The sequence below is a fragment of the Podarcis raffonei genome, chromosome 1 (assembly GCF_027172205.1).
Source record: "Podarcis raffonei isolate rPodRaf1 chromosome 1, rPodRaf1.pri, whole genome shotgun sequence".
Taxonomy (NCBI): domain Eukaryota; kingdom Metazoa; phylum Chordata; class Lepidosauria; order Squamata; family Lacertidae; genus Podarcis; species Podarcis raffonei.
The window spans coordinates 44,837,134-44,853,325 of record NC_070602.1 but is presented as its reverse complement, the minus strand read 5'-3'; the positions used below and the strand labels follow the sequence as shown (position 1 = coordinate 44,853,325).

The 16,192-nt window shown below is 41.4% G+C and overlaps 1 protein-coding gene across 2 annotated transcripts in view; it reads left to right on the top strand.

Moving 5' to 3' along the window:
- Positions 1–14,375, top strand: part of ZNF106 (zinc finger protein 106) — a 43,352-nt gene extending 28,977 nt beyond the window's left edge. For both annotated transcript variants that reach the window (XM_053383770.1, XM_053383780.1), the window contains exons 14-22: positions 169–303; positions 675–791; positions 2,599–2,790; positions 4,449–4,511; positions 5,271–5,390; positions 6,173–6,244; positions 7,421–7,492; positions 8,463–8,609; positions 9,980–14,375. In XM_053383770.1, the coding sequence (XP_053239745.1) occupies positions 169–303; positions 675–791; positions 2,599–2,790; positions 4,449–4,511; positions 5,271–5,390; positions 6,173–6,244; positions 7,421–7,492; positions 8,463–8,609; positions 9,980–10,036 (975 nt within the window). In that variant the 3' untranslated portion in view covers positions 10,037–14,375. The remainder of the gene's footprint in view (positions 1–168; positions 304–674; positions 792–2,598; positions 2,791–4,448; positions 4,512–5,270; positions 5,391–6,172; positions 6,245–7,420; positions 7,493–8,462; positions 8,610–9,979) is intronic.
- Positions 14,376–16,192: the final 1,817 nt, after the last annotated feature.

Genomic DNA, 16,192 nt, shown 5'->3' with positions numbered 1-16,192 from the left:
GTGTTTTATTTATTGTTTATTACTTCTGTTATGTTTGCAATTATGTAATTCTTGTCATGTTGTCAGCCGCCTTGAGCATAGTTTCAACTGTGGAAAGGCGGCATACAAATCAAATGATGATGATGATGATTTGAGTAATTAAACCTTGTAACTCTCTGCCTCTCACAGAGCAGGAAGTGTGTTGGTGTCTTTGAAGGGCACACCTCAAAAGTGAACTGCATCCTGGTGACTCAGACAACAGGAAAAAATGCAGTGCTCTATTCGGGCTCCAGTGACCACAATATAAATTGTTACAACATCAAGGTAAGTGTTCACTCAATCCAATTATATCTTAGGATGTGACGACAACTTAAAAGAAGACTGAAATGTGCATGTTTTAGTGAACCAGATTATATAGAATTCCACATAAAAAGGGAATATTTGTGCAATTAAGCCCACATTTTAGGTTTTTACTTCATCCACTGATCCCCAGAGGGCCGTTTGGAGTGAGGGCCTGTAGCCTTGTGTCATACGAGCCAAAGGCTTGTTTCCTTGCTTCCAAACTGGAAGAGCCTTTCATAACTAAAATGATTTATAAACAAAGCTAGTTTCTCAGTTTCTTCTTTAGGTTCACTTATTGAAAGATGATGGTGAAAATATCAGTTATATACTAACAGTAGTTTTCCTCCTACCAGACTAGGGAACTTGTGGATCAAATTAAATTGGACGATCGTATACTCTGTCTGCACAGTAGATGGAGAATTCTTTATGCCGGACTTGCTAATGGCAGCGTGGCCACTTTCAATATAAAGGTCGGTACGAGAAGGGTATATTCCATTAGAACCTGTGCCGATGTTGAGTTATTTGCTCTCATAAATAGCTGCTCGCACTGCTGTCCAGTCACATGAGCAGTGTTAGATTTGGGGACTTTGCAAAGATTTCAGGGATTCCTTAAGCTGAATCCTGGAGTCATAGAAGGAGCTGATAGTATCTTCTGTGATTCTCCACTTCATACTCTAATTGAAATATACTACACGGAAGTGGAAGGTATTTCAGAATGTGTGTAATCTGTACCTGCTCTCGGGTGCAATTAGCTTTGGTGGTTTTCTCTCAGCACAAATGCACACGGACGTCAGGACAAACATTTACCATGTTCTTTTGTATATGCAAAACTAGAAATTTTATTTTATGGTAATATTTTGGTAATAATCATTTGCAGCATTTGGATACAGTGCTGTTATTATTATTATTATTATTATTATTATTTACATTTATATCCCCCCTTATCTCCAAGGAGCTCATAGTTCTCCCTATTCTCCATTTTATCTTCACGACAACCCTGTGAAGTAGGTTAGCCTGAGAAACTGGCTGTCTCAAGGTCATCCAGTGAACTTCATAGCTGAGTACGGATTTGAACCCTTGTCTCCCAGGTCATAGTCCAACACTCTAACCACTACACCACACTGGTTCACAATGCTGGACCATGATCTAGCACAGGTATAGCCATCATGATGCTCTCCAGAGGTTCCTGGACTACAGCGACCATCATCCCTGACCATGGGCCATGCTAGCTGGCGCTAATGGGAGCTGGAGTCCCAACATCATTTGGAGAGCATCAAGTCCGCTATCCCTGGTTTAGTGCTACATGAATGAGCCTAGCCTCCCAGTTTTATGTGAACATCCTCCTCCTGTGGACTTTTGGAGAACTGCCAAAAGCTTTTGCTTTTCCATATGCTTACCTTCAGTTTGTCATTTAATCTGAACTGGGTATTGTGCATATGCACTAACTATGGCTAATTTTATTTTGGTGTTAAACTATTATCCCTGGTTTAGATAACATAGAAAAAAATGGCTAAGGGAATGCAAAAACTTCTGAACTCCTTCTCCTTGGCCAGGGGTGGGTGGAGGTGTCACAAGCCGAGGAAGTGACTAAGTCCATTCATTTAGCACTAAACCATGGCATTGTTTGGCTTCTAAGAAAACCAGTCCTTAAGATCCGGCCTGTGTGTAAATCTCACTGGCTTCATATATTTTCCTTGCACCGTATTTCTGAAACTGATTTCTGAAAGCCATTTTACAGAGAAGCATTTTATTCTGAAACATTTAAAAATAATTATATAAGCAGCCCTAGCAACATAATTATGAAACAGTACTCGTGGTAAGATGAATAGGGCAAGTAGGGTTTTGAGTGCAACTTGACTTCTGTGGCTGCAAAAGTAAAGCAGAAACCAAGCATACATGCCATGCAAAACAAGCCATGGAAAGAGTCCATAGATTCTCTGACAGTGCAGTCCTGTACCTAGAATTCAGTCCCATTAAGTTCTGTGGGACATACTCCAAGGTCAGTGGGTAGGACTGACAGCTAAGAAAATTCTGTTTCTTAGATAAATCCACCCCATAAAAGCATACAGAGAATTCAAAGCAAATAAGGCATCAGAGACTTCAGAGCAACACCAGTATCCTTAATCTTTTTTTTTTTTTTAAAGGAAATTTGAGGAGGTGTGGCATTTCCAGTGTGTTCTCTGGATAGTTCTGTCTTAGTATGTAGTTGGATTAGTAAGGAAACATTGACTGTGTTCCTACTGTGTGTGTGTGTGTGGTGTGTGCTTTCTTTTCCAGAATAACAAACCACTTGATAACTTTGAGTGCCATGCTCCTAGGGCAATCAGTTGTCTTGCCACAGCTCAGGAAGGAGCACGGAGGTTGCTGATTGTGGGATCCTACGATTGTACAATCAGTGTGCGAGATGCCCGGAATGGTTTGTTGCTTCGAACCCTTGAAGGTCATAGCAAAACGGTGCTCTGTATGAAGGCAAGTAACTTGAAAGGAACGCTCTGTGTGGGCAGACTTCTCTAGCAAGTTCTCTGCTTCTTGACAGCAGTTCAAAGCTTGTAGAAGAACCTCCCTCCTTTCCAGATGTTTATAATTAGGAATAGCATGTGATTTACCACTGAGATATGAGCCTCTCGTGATTGCCATCACTCATTCAACATTTCCAGAGAGCTCTTGCTTTGCTCAACCTGCTCCATCTCAGTTGGGATCTCTCAGGAATCTTTTTTCATGTCTCCACATCTCTCTCTCTGTGTGTGTGTCTCTCCATTGTCCTTGGGTGATTTCATCAAATTCCACGGTTTTTGGTACCACTGGTAAGGTGCTGAAACCCAGCTCTACCTCTATACTCCATAATCCACAACAGACTATCTAATATTTCTGCATAGATGCAAGTTTGCCATCCCCCAATACCCCTCACCTTTCCTTCTAAGCCTTCCTCACCTTGTATAAGCTCAGTGTCCATTGACAACATCACCATCCACCCTTTTGCTCAGGCACAAAGCCTTGGGGTAGGCTTACTTCGTTTGGCCATCATATTCAGTCTGTTGCCATTCTGTGTAGCTGTCCAGTACAACATTGCAAAAACACAGTCCTTCCTCTTTGCCTGCTATGTGAAAACGCCACAGTTTCCTTCAGCCTTGACTTGCACCATTTACCTTGCTGGCCTTCTGTTGTTTGATTGTGCTGTATAAAGTGGTGATGATAATGACCATCTCTGAGTGTCAGAGTGAATATTATGCTCTCCTTTATCGTGGCAGCCTTTGAAAGCTGTTGATAATTGCTTTTAGTTATAAATAATGATGCAATAAAGAGTAATATTTAGAATATACTGGACCCCATTACGTTTGTTTAAAAAAGAGTTATCATTCTAAGGTATCTAACTATTGGAGATGCAGTAGGGATAATGCTTCTCTAAAACATATGTTTTTTTCATTGTCCTGTAATGAAAGATTTTTGTCACACGTTAACTGAAATTATCAACAGAACTGTACAGAACAACAGAGCAAAATATCCTTTTGAATTATATACCCAGCATGTGGAACCTTACAAAAGGGCAATATAAGTAGACTCTTTGTGCCCTTACCACAACAAAAAGACTGATACTGATGAATTGGCAAAATAAAAATGCGGCTCCCTTCTATGATTGGATTGAAGACTTCTACAAACTTGTGACATATGAACAACTTGCATATAAACGCAGACTAGCCATGGACAAATTCAGTGATATTTGGAATCCATTATTACAAATACTGTAATAGGTTAAGATCTGGTGAAGTACAATAACAACTTTGTAAAGTAAAAAGCAAAACATAACAAAAAAATACCACAAGGTTAAATAATATAGATAGATAGATAGATAGATAGATAGATAGATAGATAGATAACCCTGATAAGGAGCTGAAACGGAAATGCAGTAATTTGTCAAAAGGCTCCCCACTGAATCCTTGGCTGATTTGGGATTTGAACCCAATTCAACTCACCCCCAACTGGTCCTCTGTCAGCCTTTCTAATGCATTTTTCAATGTGACATATTGAATTGGATTGTCACAGTAGCCCTTAATTGTGAAAGAGAGTGTGGGTGAAAGAAAGCCATTATCTGTTGTGGATAATCTGTCTGTCTGGTTGTCTCTTCAAAGGTTGTGAATGATCTGGTCTTCAGTGGTTCCAGTGACCAGTCTGTCCATGCCCACAATATACATGTAAGTTGCTTATATGGCTAAAATTGAACATGTTGTAACGCTACTTTAATGAAACCAAATTCTTAACCACTTCTGCAGATTTCCTAAAGGTATATGTAGCTGTCTTACAGTGCAATCCTAACCATGTCTACTTAAAAGTAAAGTCCCATTGAGACTTATTTCCAGAGGATTGCAGCCTAGGGGTATCTTCTCCCGCTAAATTTTGTACTGGAGTACAAGACACATGCAAAGTATGTCAGTTGAAAAGGGTGTACAAAAAGCCATGGTTTAAGACATTGTTCTAAACTTAAGGGAAGCAGAGTTTTTTACAACCAGCAGTGTATGTGCTGTGTATTTTGTGCAAAGTTATATGAGAACCCACCTCAGTAGGATAGTAAAATAATGGCTTGATAATCATATCTTGACCTCTGCTAGGGAGATGCTATAACCCCTGATATTGTTTGGCAAACCCCTGCTGTATTTTAATGAGTTGTTGAAGGTTTTTCCCCCCCAGTTTTTGATGAGTTTTAATTGTTGATTTATTTTGTTGTTTGTCTTCTTTTGTGCATCACCCTGGGCTCTATTGAGGAAGGCATGTTTTGTAAAAATAAAAAAATAAAGCTGCAATTGTAAGCTTACTTATCTGGGCGTAAGCCTGTAGAATTAATTAGGAGTTACTTCTGAAAAGAAATGATTTGTATTGTGATGGAAATAATGCAATAAATCTACATGCTGACCACTTGCATATCCACTTATTTAGTACGGATTATCTTGTTGCAGACTGGAGAGCTGGTGCGGATTTATAAAGGACACAACCATGCAGTGACAGTTGTGAACATCCTGGGTAAAGTGATGTTAACAGCTTGCCTGGACAAATGTGTTCGTGTTTATGAGCTACAGGTAAAAAAAGAAGATATCTATTCTAATTTCTATTGTTTGTAGTGACATACCACTGCTGGCAGCAGGTGGGGAGTGATGTCCTTTGCTTTTGCTGAAACCTCTTCCTCTCCTAGTGGAATCCAGCACAACAGGACTTTCCCCTCTCTCCTGCCCCCTCTGCCCTCTCCAAATCTGCTCCAGAGAGTCAGGAGAACTTCGAGAACAGCACATGGGAGGAGGAGAGGGGAGATAATTCTGTTGGGTAGGCAGAAATACTGGCCCTGATGGGACACTCTCCTTAGCGCTGTGTGGAATGCAACCCAGACAGTTTTCGGCTTGGTGAGATGTAATTTGGAACATCCTTTGTAGTTCCAAGCTGGGCTTAACAATTAGGAAGTCCTGCAAAAGTTGTGCAGTTGCTGTGTGGCCTGTTCCTGCCCACTGCATCAAACCCACTGCAAGTGAGATTGCAGCACAATCGTTCGCTAGATGCATCTTTATTCTTAGGTTTGTGTTACATGTTTGTCATGCACTCAAAAGGTTTGTGAGGTTTCCCAGGTGCCTTGCATTGTTTAAAGACTTTTCTCGAGGGAATCTAATTCATTCACCCTCATGTTGCCAGAAGGCAGCAGCATTTTATAGAAAGAGTGAGGTGCAGTTGTGGGGCATGGGACACCCCAGGAGCTAGAAGCTTATCATAATGTTCATGCAATTCTCCTTTATAAGCGGCATTTTTTTTAATGAATGCTGAACTCTCAGCTTATTAAAATACAACATTTTTCTTTCTCTTTTCTTGTCCCAAGTCCCATGATCGTTTGCAAGTCTACGGAGGACACTCGGATATGATTATGTGCATGACCATTCACAAGAGCATGGTAACGAATACCTCAATTTCCATAAAATCAGTGATTCTCTAGCTGCGGTTGCGGTTATCCAGGAGTGGCTCCTGCTTCTCATTTGCTTTGTGGGTGGTACTTTGTAAACTAACTACATACTTGGTTCGTTCTGGTGGGAGGAGCACTTCATTCTCCACAGGCCTGGTGCTGCTATGAAACGATAGGGCCTTTAAGCACCCACCCCCACCAAAAACCCTCAAATGTCAGAAGACTTCCCAAGCAGTGCCTCATGAGACACTTCCACCTGAAAGAATGCAAGCATACATCTGTAGCTTGGGAGCATACGAAGCTGTCTTGCTTTATTCCAGGTCAGATTGTTTGACTATGTAGCCTGTGTGGTGTAGTAGTTAAGAGCGGTAGACTCGTAATCTGGTGAACCAGGTTCACATCTCCGCTCCTCCACATGCAGCTGCTGGGTGACCTTGGGCCAGTCACACTTCTCTGAAGTCTCTCAGCCCCACTCACCCCACAGAGTGTTTGTTGTGGGGGAGGAAGGGAAAGGAGAATGTTAGCCGCTTTGAGACTCCTTCGGGTAGTGATAAAGTTGGATATCAAATCCAAAGTCTTGTTTGACTTGCAGCAGCGCTCTCTGGATTTTTGAGCAGAGGAAGACAGACAAAGAGTCACAGGCAAAAGCTGCAGTTCCATTCTAGCCTTTTTCTTTCGCCTGCATCTCTTTCTCTGTCTGCCTCCCCTCTGACTTTGTCTCAGCCCAGCCCACCCCACCCCTTCCCCATTGGTTTTCACACCTGAGGAAACTGGGTTGCTGCTGCAACACCCCAGAGAAGAAGGAAAGCAGTCTTGCTACACAGAAAACTACAAGCTGGAGCTGAGCACATACAATTGAATTTGCACAAGTTAAATGCACATGTAATGTGACTATACTGTAAAACAGCTGTTGCTTTTTCATAACCATTAAAACTGAAAGCGATTTAATATTGGTCTTTTTTTATCATGTGTACAGATTCTTTGACAGAATAACAAATCCGAAAAATAAGCCCCCCCCCCCCACTCCGGTTTGTAAACTCCTGCAGATCAAATCCGGAATGTTCAGCTCAGGATGACATTTATCAGCATTGATTGATACATTTAGCATGTTGGTTTTCCTTGTATGCTTTAATTTTGTTACCATTTAAATCAATTTCTCTTTTTCAGATCTACACTGGCTGCTACGATGGTACTATCCAAGCTGTGCGGCTGAACTTGATGCAGAATTATCGTTGTTGGGTAAAGGGTTTTCTTGTTCCCTTTAGACAGTTTAGAATGGCTTACATCATGAGCCATATCCAGGCAAAGGGTTAGATGGGGCAGGGGCACACATGGAAACCCCTCCCTTGGGTTTTCCAGATGCTCTTGAGAGATTAGCACAAAAGTCTGTGCTAACAGAGTTTTTAAGTGTGTTCAACTGAGCCACATAGAAACTTCTGTGCTAGATGGAACTCTGCCTTGTCAGGTTAAGAGGGAGAGTTTCCAGGTGCATTTAGTTGAATACACATCTCTCTACAGACTTCTTCAGTCGGCATGTGAAGATCTCAAGAGCAGCTGACATGTCCGGGGACAGGGGGGGACCCCCTCTTCCATCTCTTGTTAGCATTAACCACGCCGAACGTATTTGTTGGTTCCAAAATCCATATGTAGGGCCAATCAATGTTACAGGATCATGAACAAGCTTTCGAGCTTTCCAGAACTCTTCATCAAGCTAGATCAGGCTTCCTCAACCTTGGCCCTCCAGATGTTTTGAGACTACAATTCCCAGCATCCCTGACCACTGGTCTTGCTAGCTAGGGATCATGGGAGTTGTAGGCCAAAAACATCTGGAAGGCCAAGGTTGAGGAAGCCTGGGCTAGATGGTAAACAAAGCAGGGTTTGAGGTGGGAAGTTGCTGGTAGTGAGGCTAAGGGTCATGTGACAAGATTGCAGACATTCAGAGGACAAATCGCACAAAAGGAAAAGGTAGCGTAACATAGCCCCATATGAATGTCTGCTACTGCCTCTGACATTCCAGACTCTGGCTACATCACCAGCCAGTTTTTGATTCCCACTTCATATACCATCAAGCCCAATGAATAATTATAGAGAGCTTAAAAGTTGGCACACTATTTTGTGACATTTTGGTTGACCTAATAAAGCTCTTTGGAGCTTTTATGCCATTGTCATTCCATCTTTCTAATGTCTGTCTTAAAACCTCTCTCGCCAGTGGCACGGGTGTTCGCTGATATTTGGAGTTGTGGACCACCTGAAACAGCATTTGTTAAATGACCATACAAATCCAAATTTTCAAACGCTGAAATGTCGCTGGAAGAATTGTGATGCCTTCTTTACTTCTCGGAAATGTTCCAAGCAGGTAATGTAGCAGAAGAAGCTGGATTAAACAATCAGTTTGAGAGGGAACAATTGAGGTGCAACGGATACCTGCTGTTTTGTTATGATAGAGGAACAAATAGCATATTAATGTTTTAGCAAAACTATTAGCAAAAATACTTTGGTCGTGCTGGTTGGGGCTGATGGAAGTTGTAGGGACACCTTGTTGATGGCCCCTGATATATTATTATAATAATAATTATTATATATATATATATATATATATATATATATATATATATATCCCGCCCTCCCCAGCCGAAGCTGGGCTCAGAGCGGCTAACAAAGACTGGGCCTACACGAAAAGCAAGGTTGGGCCTGATTTTAGTCTAGATGCAAATAGCACAGTTTTAAATATAGATGGAAAAGGAAGATGAGGTCCTGATTTACACTAAGGTCCCCCACTTCTACTGTGTAATGCAACATGTACAGTGCTGCCTTAAAACAAAAGTGAACAAAAAAAGTGCTTAAATCTTAACATGGGTGTAGAAGTATTGTTTCCATGGAGGCGCAGATTGCAGCTATAACAAAGGCGGCATTTTTCCATCTCCGCCAAGCTAAGCAGTTGGCTCCTTACCTCTCTCGCCCTGACCTAGCCACTGTGATCCACGCGACGGTCACCTCCAGACTGGATTATTGTAACTCGCTCTACGTGGGGCTGCCCTTAAGACTGACCCAGAAACTCCAGCGGGTGCAGAATGCTGCAGCGAGACTCCTTACGGGGTCTTCGCTGCGAGATCACATTCATCCGGTGCTATATCAACTGCACTGGCTCCCGGTGGAGTACAGGATCAGGTTTAAGGTGCTGGTTTTAACCTTTAAAGCCCTATACGGCCTTGGACCCTCGTACCTACGGGACCGCCTCTCCTGGTATGCCCCACAGAGAAACTTACGGTCTTCAAATAAAAATATCTTGAAGGTCCCAGGCCACAGAGAAGTTAGGCTGGCCTCAACTAGAGCCAGGGCTTTTTCGGCTGTGGCTCCGACCTGGTGGAACACTCTGTCACAAGAGACTAGGGCCCTGCCGGACTTGACATCTTTCCGCAGGGCCTGCAAGACAGAGCTGTTCCGCCAGGCCTTTGGCCAGGGCACAGCCTGACTCCCTCCCTCGGCAATCTTCGCGGAGCTCTGGCCCAATAGTGGCCAGTGGCTTGAATTTAATTAATTTTATAATGAATGATTTTAGAGTGTTGTTTGTGTTGTACTTTTGTATTGTTTTATTGTTGTTAGCCGCCCTGAGCCCAGCTTCGGCTGGGGAGGGCGGGATATAAATAAAATTTATTATTATTATTATTATTATTATTATTGTACAGGTTGGTAGAAATCTGGTGAAATCTCTCTCTCTCTCTCTAGGATGCTGTGGGACATATTGAAAAACATGCAGAAGAAGATAGCAAGGTTGACTCATGAAGGTTTTTTTTTTTTTGCCTCCCACATTGGGAAGTACCTTTTATATACTGGAAGTATTCCATGCCTTGTCCACCTCTTGCCCTCTCCTTTTTCCACCTTCAGTTTATATTTGGACTGCAAAAAGGACGTGGGCCGTTTTCTTTTTTCTTTTTTTGCTACAGAGACAGCATTTTGCTTGCAACTCTGTAGAGAAGGGAATGATGAACAGACTCAGACCAAACAAATTGTTTTAATTTGTTAGCAGAAACAAACAAAAAAATTCCTGTTATCCTATCAAAGAAGTACATTGTGCACATCTAAGCCTTTATTAGTACTCACACTGGTGCCTAAAAAACACTGTTGAGCCATCTATTTTTATGTTGTACGCAGGATTGCCCAGGCATTTTACACTTCTGGCTTTAAACAATTTAAATAAAGAAACAACAACTCAGACTAGAAATACCAACAAAGCATTCAGCTCTCTATTTCCTTTCGTTATAACATCTTTTGATGAAAGATATTAATGGGTAATATTAGAAGAAATGGATTCCTTTTTTATTTTTGGTTGATCTTCAGTGGGTTATCTTAAATTCCAAATGCCACATCTGCGCAGTGAGTTGCCACACTCCTTGTACCTCTCTGTATCTGTTCAAAGAGGTTTGTGATGAGGTGCAACATACTGCATTGCTTAAACAGCAAAATAGCTGTTTTCTAAACACATTGGGTGATAGTTAATGTTACTCTTACTCTGAATAGACCTGCTGAAATCAAGTAACTTCAGTCCATTGATTTCATTGGGTGTACTCTTATAACTTAGGGGGTATCACCGATTTAATGGAACTTTTTTGTTATTTTTATATTGATAAGCACGTTGATGCAAAAAGACGACTGCAGATAATGATTTCAGCTTTTAAACATTCATTATCTGTATGTTTATATCCAGTGCTTTCTTACCACATTAATGGGATTATGCCCCTGATTCTTAAGAGCTTGTTTTGTAAATGGATGACCTTGTGGTGTTTTTAAATTGCTGAATTTTTGGAGTGTCCACTTCTTTCTGTTCAGCATCCTATATTTTCAATGCAGCTTTGAGATGGCCATCTTCTCCTACTATAATCTGGTTTTGTTTCTGATGACTACATGATTGAAAGTTACCATGCAACAGAAAATGCTGTGGGGTGTAAAATGCAAAATTGTGAAGTCCAAGGAGCCCAAGCAGAAGCTGAGAGTATTGTGTGTGTGTGTTTTGCCACCGTCTAGTGCATAATGACGGAAATAGCAACCTGAGAAACTAATGCAATTTTAAAACAGTAGTCACAATGCAAAGAAATGAAAGGTGTGCATGTGTGTTGGAAAGAAATGTGCATACGCGCAGTGGTGTTCGGGGTTTTTTGAGGCAGCAGTTCCCAGTTTGGTTCATAAAGAGTTTTGTTCCTTAAGTCTCAGCCAGTGTTTTTGTTCTCATCGGCTTCAGTCTTTTTCTGAATCATTTCAGAGGAAAACTGGAATTCTAGAGCTGTCTGGCTGTGTAGGTCTTGACCTGTTTCAGTTTTCTTCCTTCAGATTATGCATACATATTAAAAGAGCAATGTCTGTTTGAAATCAGCATTTTAAAAGTGAAAGGTAATGCTCCCATAGGGAAAGTGTTCTCAGCAGCTTGGTGTAAGACAGGCATTCCCAACCTTCAGCCCTCCAGATGTCTTGGACTACAATTCCCATCATCCCTGACCAATGGTCCTGTTAGCTAGGGATCATGGGAGTTGTAGGCCGAAACATCTGGAGGGCTGCAGGTTGGAGATGCCTGGTATAAGATATAGAACAGGCCTACAGCTAGAGATTGCATTTCACCTCACCAGCTTGCCAAAGAACTTGGAAATATTAAGGACTTTTGGAACACTCTCCAGTATTCTTACTGCATTTTAAGCCTTAGCTTTTTGATGAGTGAAAAAGACCATCAAGGGAATATCATCCCCACCCCAATACCTACAAATCTGCCTTCCATAATCTTAAGAAATTGCGCTAGCAGAGAAGTGAAACAGGTTCTCCCTTTGAAATCACCATGTCTGTCTCAAGATACAGTGTTCTCCTTCTGCCTTTCACACATGTCCAGACTGCCTTCAAACCAGCTTGCTGCTAGGGCTCTGTTGTTGGAGAGGAGAAAACTTTCCAATGAGTGGTGGTAACCACCTGCAGTCTGTTTGCGGGAGGTTTCTAAGGCGTGTTGTCTTCTCTTGCCATTTTTGAGAGCTTTTCTCACAATGAGACCATCAGAAATAAATCATAAAGTGAGCAAATTGTTAGCGCATTCAGTCCATAGCTGGGAGCACATAAGCGTGTGTGTGTGTTTTAAAAAAGGATTGTTTTTATATCTTCCATAGTTGAATGTCATTGGAATGAAATTGCAGAGCCAGGGAGAGTGTAAGAAAATTAAGTGGAGTGCAGTGTTTGTCTTGAGGATTAGTGAATGGATTTTAATTTTGCATCGTCCTCAAAGGTTCTTCTCTTTACTGGAAGAGAATGGTAATTTTTTTGGCAAAAATGTATTCTTAACGGTGTGTGTGTGTGTGTGTGTGTGTGTGTGTGTGTGTTTTACTAAATTGTTGCAAGTGATGCACAACTTGCACTATTTACTTACGTTCTTGGTTGTTTTAGTAGATAAGAGGTATGTGTGTGTTTTTAAGGTGAATGTGAAGACAGATTTTCCTTTAATCTATTTTGGGATGCTTAGATCAGCCTTCTCCAACATGGTGCCCTCCAGATGTGTTGAACTGCAACATCAGCCCCCAGCCAGATGGCCAATTATCAGGGATGATTGTAGTCTAGAACAAGTGGAAAGCACCATGTTAGGGAATACTGCCTTAGATAATTTTCAAATTGGTTTAGCAATAAGGTTGAGTCATGTATTAACAAAAGTTGGTTTCATATGTTTGTCTTTATTTGAGAAGAACTGTTCTAAACAATGTCACATGTTCATAATTTATTATAAAATGATAGAAGGCTCCATTTCTTCAGTTCACTGCAGTAATTTCTCCCCAGAACTGCAGAGTTTCTTCATTCAGATTATATTATTTTTTTCTTTTTAGTTCAGGAATATTTTAGTTTTTTGGTTTGAGGTTCTGTTCTCTTGAGGTTTTTCCTTCAGATTCTGCCAAAAGCATGGAGACAGAAAGGAAAGTAGTAGTTTGTTAATTGTAGCAATTGTGAGATGGGTACATCAAGATGATGTATTCCGTCACATTTTTGGTTCTGGGTTTCTGGCACCGTTCCACATGTAAGTTGAAATTATCTTGAAAATTTTGAAAGAGAAACATTGTGCATTTTTTTTGTGGGGGGCAGGGAACTAGTCTTGGAAAGGAAATAGATAGAAATGAAATGGGTAGGGGGGAGTTGTGGAGTGCTCTTGAATTGTGTGGAAAGTGTGTTAATGTATGTGTTACTGTTTGAGTAAGCTGTTGTGTTGCTGCATCTGAAGTGAATTTGGACTGCATTGCCAGTGCAGTTTCCCAACACAGTAGATTTTTTTTTTAATGCCATTTATCTTGTTGATTGGATGCAAGTGTGTGTTTGGTGTGTGCTGCAGCTATGCTGCAGGGGAATGGTTTGCATATCACCTTTCAGGGAATCAGCACAGCTATTCAGCTGTTTGCATCTTTTGTGCCGTTAAATGCAACTGAATGTCATTGGCTACCCCAGCTTCTGTTTGCCCCTTGAGACAAATACTTGGGCTTGAAGGAATAGACCTCTGTAATGTTAAATCAAAACACAAAAGTGACAGTCCACATCCCACCTGAATTGAGTAGTTAAACTCCCATCTTAATGGCTCTGGATTTTATCCTAAATGTCAAGTAGACTATAAGCCTATGTTCAAGCTTTATGGTTGTCTTTAAAAATGCAAGTTCTAGATTCATATTTGTAGAGCTCTTACACCTTGAGTGGCAGTTAATTAAAAACCAGTATGAAAGCAATGCAACCGCTAGCTAACTTGCCCTTCCTAGATCTTTAGGGTCCTAGCAGGATGGCTTTCACATAGCATTGTATGACAAAAGTACAAACTTCTCATTTTCCTTCATATGCAGTGCTATGATCTTAACACAACTAGGATGTCTCAAATTTCATAATATACCTTGTGAAGCGAGAACAGATTGGTGTGACCATGAGTAATACTAGTTGAGAAACTGCATAGGAAATACACACTATAACAAATGTATTGGCAGCTTTCGCAACTCATTTTGTTTCAGTTGGATGACCTGTGTGGCTCATATGCACAAAGTGACTTGGTCTTTCCTTTCCTTTTTTTTACTACAAAGCTGTGAAGTAAAAAACAAAACAGACAATAAAAATTACTTTGTACCAAGAGAAATATGGTGTGGCCTTTATTTTTCTGATACTTGTAAAAGTGTTTTAGCTGGCTTGCTGGTATGATTTGTGTGGGTAGAAAGAGCAGAAAAGTGGTTCTTTGATGTGGGATTTGGCAAGAAGCTTTCGACAGATAAAAGAAAGCACATAGTTAAACTATGGAACTCACTCCTTACAGGAGGCCGTGATGGCCACCAACTTGGATGGCATTGGACAAGTTCATGAAGGCTAAGACTATCAATAGGTAGTAGTCAGGATGGCCCTACTGTTCTTCCATGGTTGAAGGCAGCATATTTCTGAATGCCAGCTGCTGGAAACTGTGGGAAGAGAGGACTATTGTGTTCAAGTTCTATTTCTTGGCTTCCCATGAGCATCTGGATGGCTACTGGTCTGATTTGGATGCTGGACTAGATCCAGCAGGGCTGTTCTTATTCTCAAAAGCTGACACCAAAGATGACAGCAACTCAGAACATAAGCAGAAATGTTTATTGGATGGCACTGTTAAAATATTTCCAGTTGTGGCTGTCTAGATACCTTTGTAGCCTTAGTACGCTCTATAGCTTTTGTCAGATGTATTACATCGGGGTCAGCAACCTTTTTCAGCCGTGTCCCTGTCCACCGTCCCTCAGACCATGTGGTGGGCCAGACTATATTTTGGAGGGGGGGAAATGAACGAATTCCTATGCCCCACAAATAACCCAGAGATGCATTTTAAATAAAAGGACACATTCTACTCATGTAAAAACACACGATTTAGAAGGTGATTGGGCTGCATCTGGCCCCCGGGCCTTAGGTTGCCTACCCCTGTATTACATCATCTTAATTTCAGTGCAGCACATCTAGACAAGTTTTAATTTATGCATTAAGAAGTTTTGTTCAGTAATGAAACCACTCTACACAAGGTATTTTTGTAATAGGGAGGCTGTGCCTGCCAAACACATGCAATACCAGATGCTTTAAATCATCTCTCGTCATGTAAGCCATTCCTGTGTAGGAAAAAGCTTTGTGTGAAGCAGCCTAAAATTGCTTATATCGGAGATGCAGCTGTCTGCGATAAGTTTTACTTGCAAGAGAACCAACACTGAATTAAGTCAGTCAGTTTCCCCAAGGTGTAATATTTAAGCCTGGACCTGAAAAAAGCCATAATGTGGCTAGAGGAGCACATTTTACTGCAGCCTTAGAAGATTTCCAAGACTACAGGCTCAGCCAGGATCCCTGTAGGAGGAATGGAGAAGCGCTTTTAGCCAGAGTCTTACGGGCTTGTGGATGGAGCCAGAGGCAAACATGCGCATGCTCGTTTCTACACATGTTCACACACCTGTCTTTGTCCTCCAGCCACCAGCATGAGGCATTAGTGTTCAAGGACATATTCTAGGCAGGCAAAAACAGAGTGTGAAGCAGGGCTAGAGAGGGCTGTGACCAGGGGGAAATTCCAAGGGCCATATACAGAGGTCTAGAAGGCCACATTTAGCCCCCAGGCTGAGGTTCCACACCTTAGATAACAGCCTGGTTAGTGCTGTAAGCAAATGTACTCAACTGTATGCAGTCAAATATCTGGATACTGAATGATCCTTTAGGAGTGGGAAGCTTTGGCCACAGGAATAAAGTAGCTTAGATATGACTGCAGGATTCAAAGAGAAGTATGCAAATGTTTATCACACAGCTAAATATTAAGAGGCACATTATTTTCAAGTACATTGGGTGGGATTCAACTAATGAGTCCTGTCACCAGCAGTCCTGCACAAGGACCTCTGCTTGCCCAACAGAGATTTTCTTTCTACTGCCCTTCCTCTGAGATTGGCTTGAGTGTGGGAAGGGAGA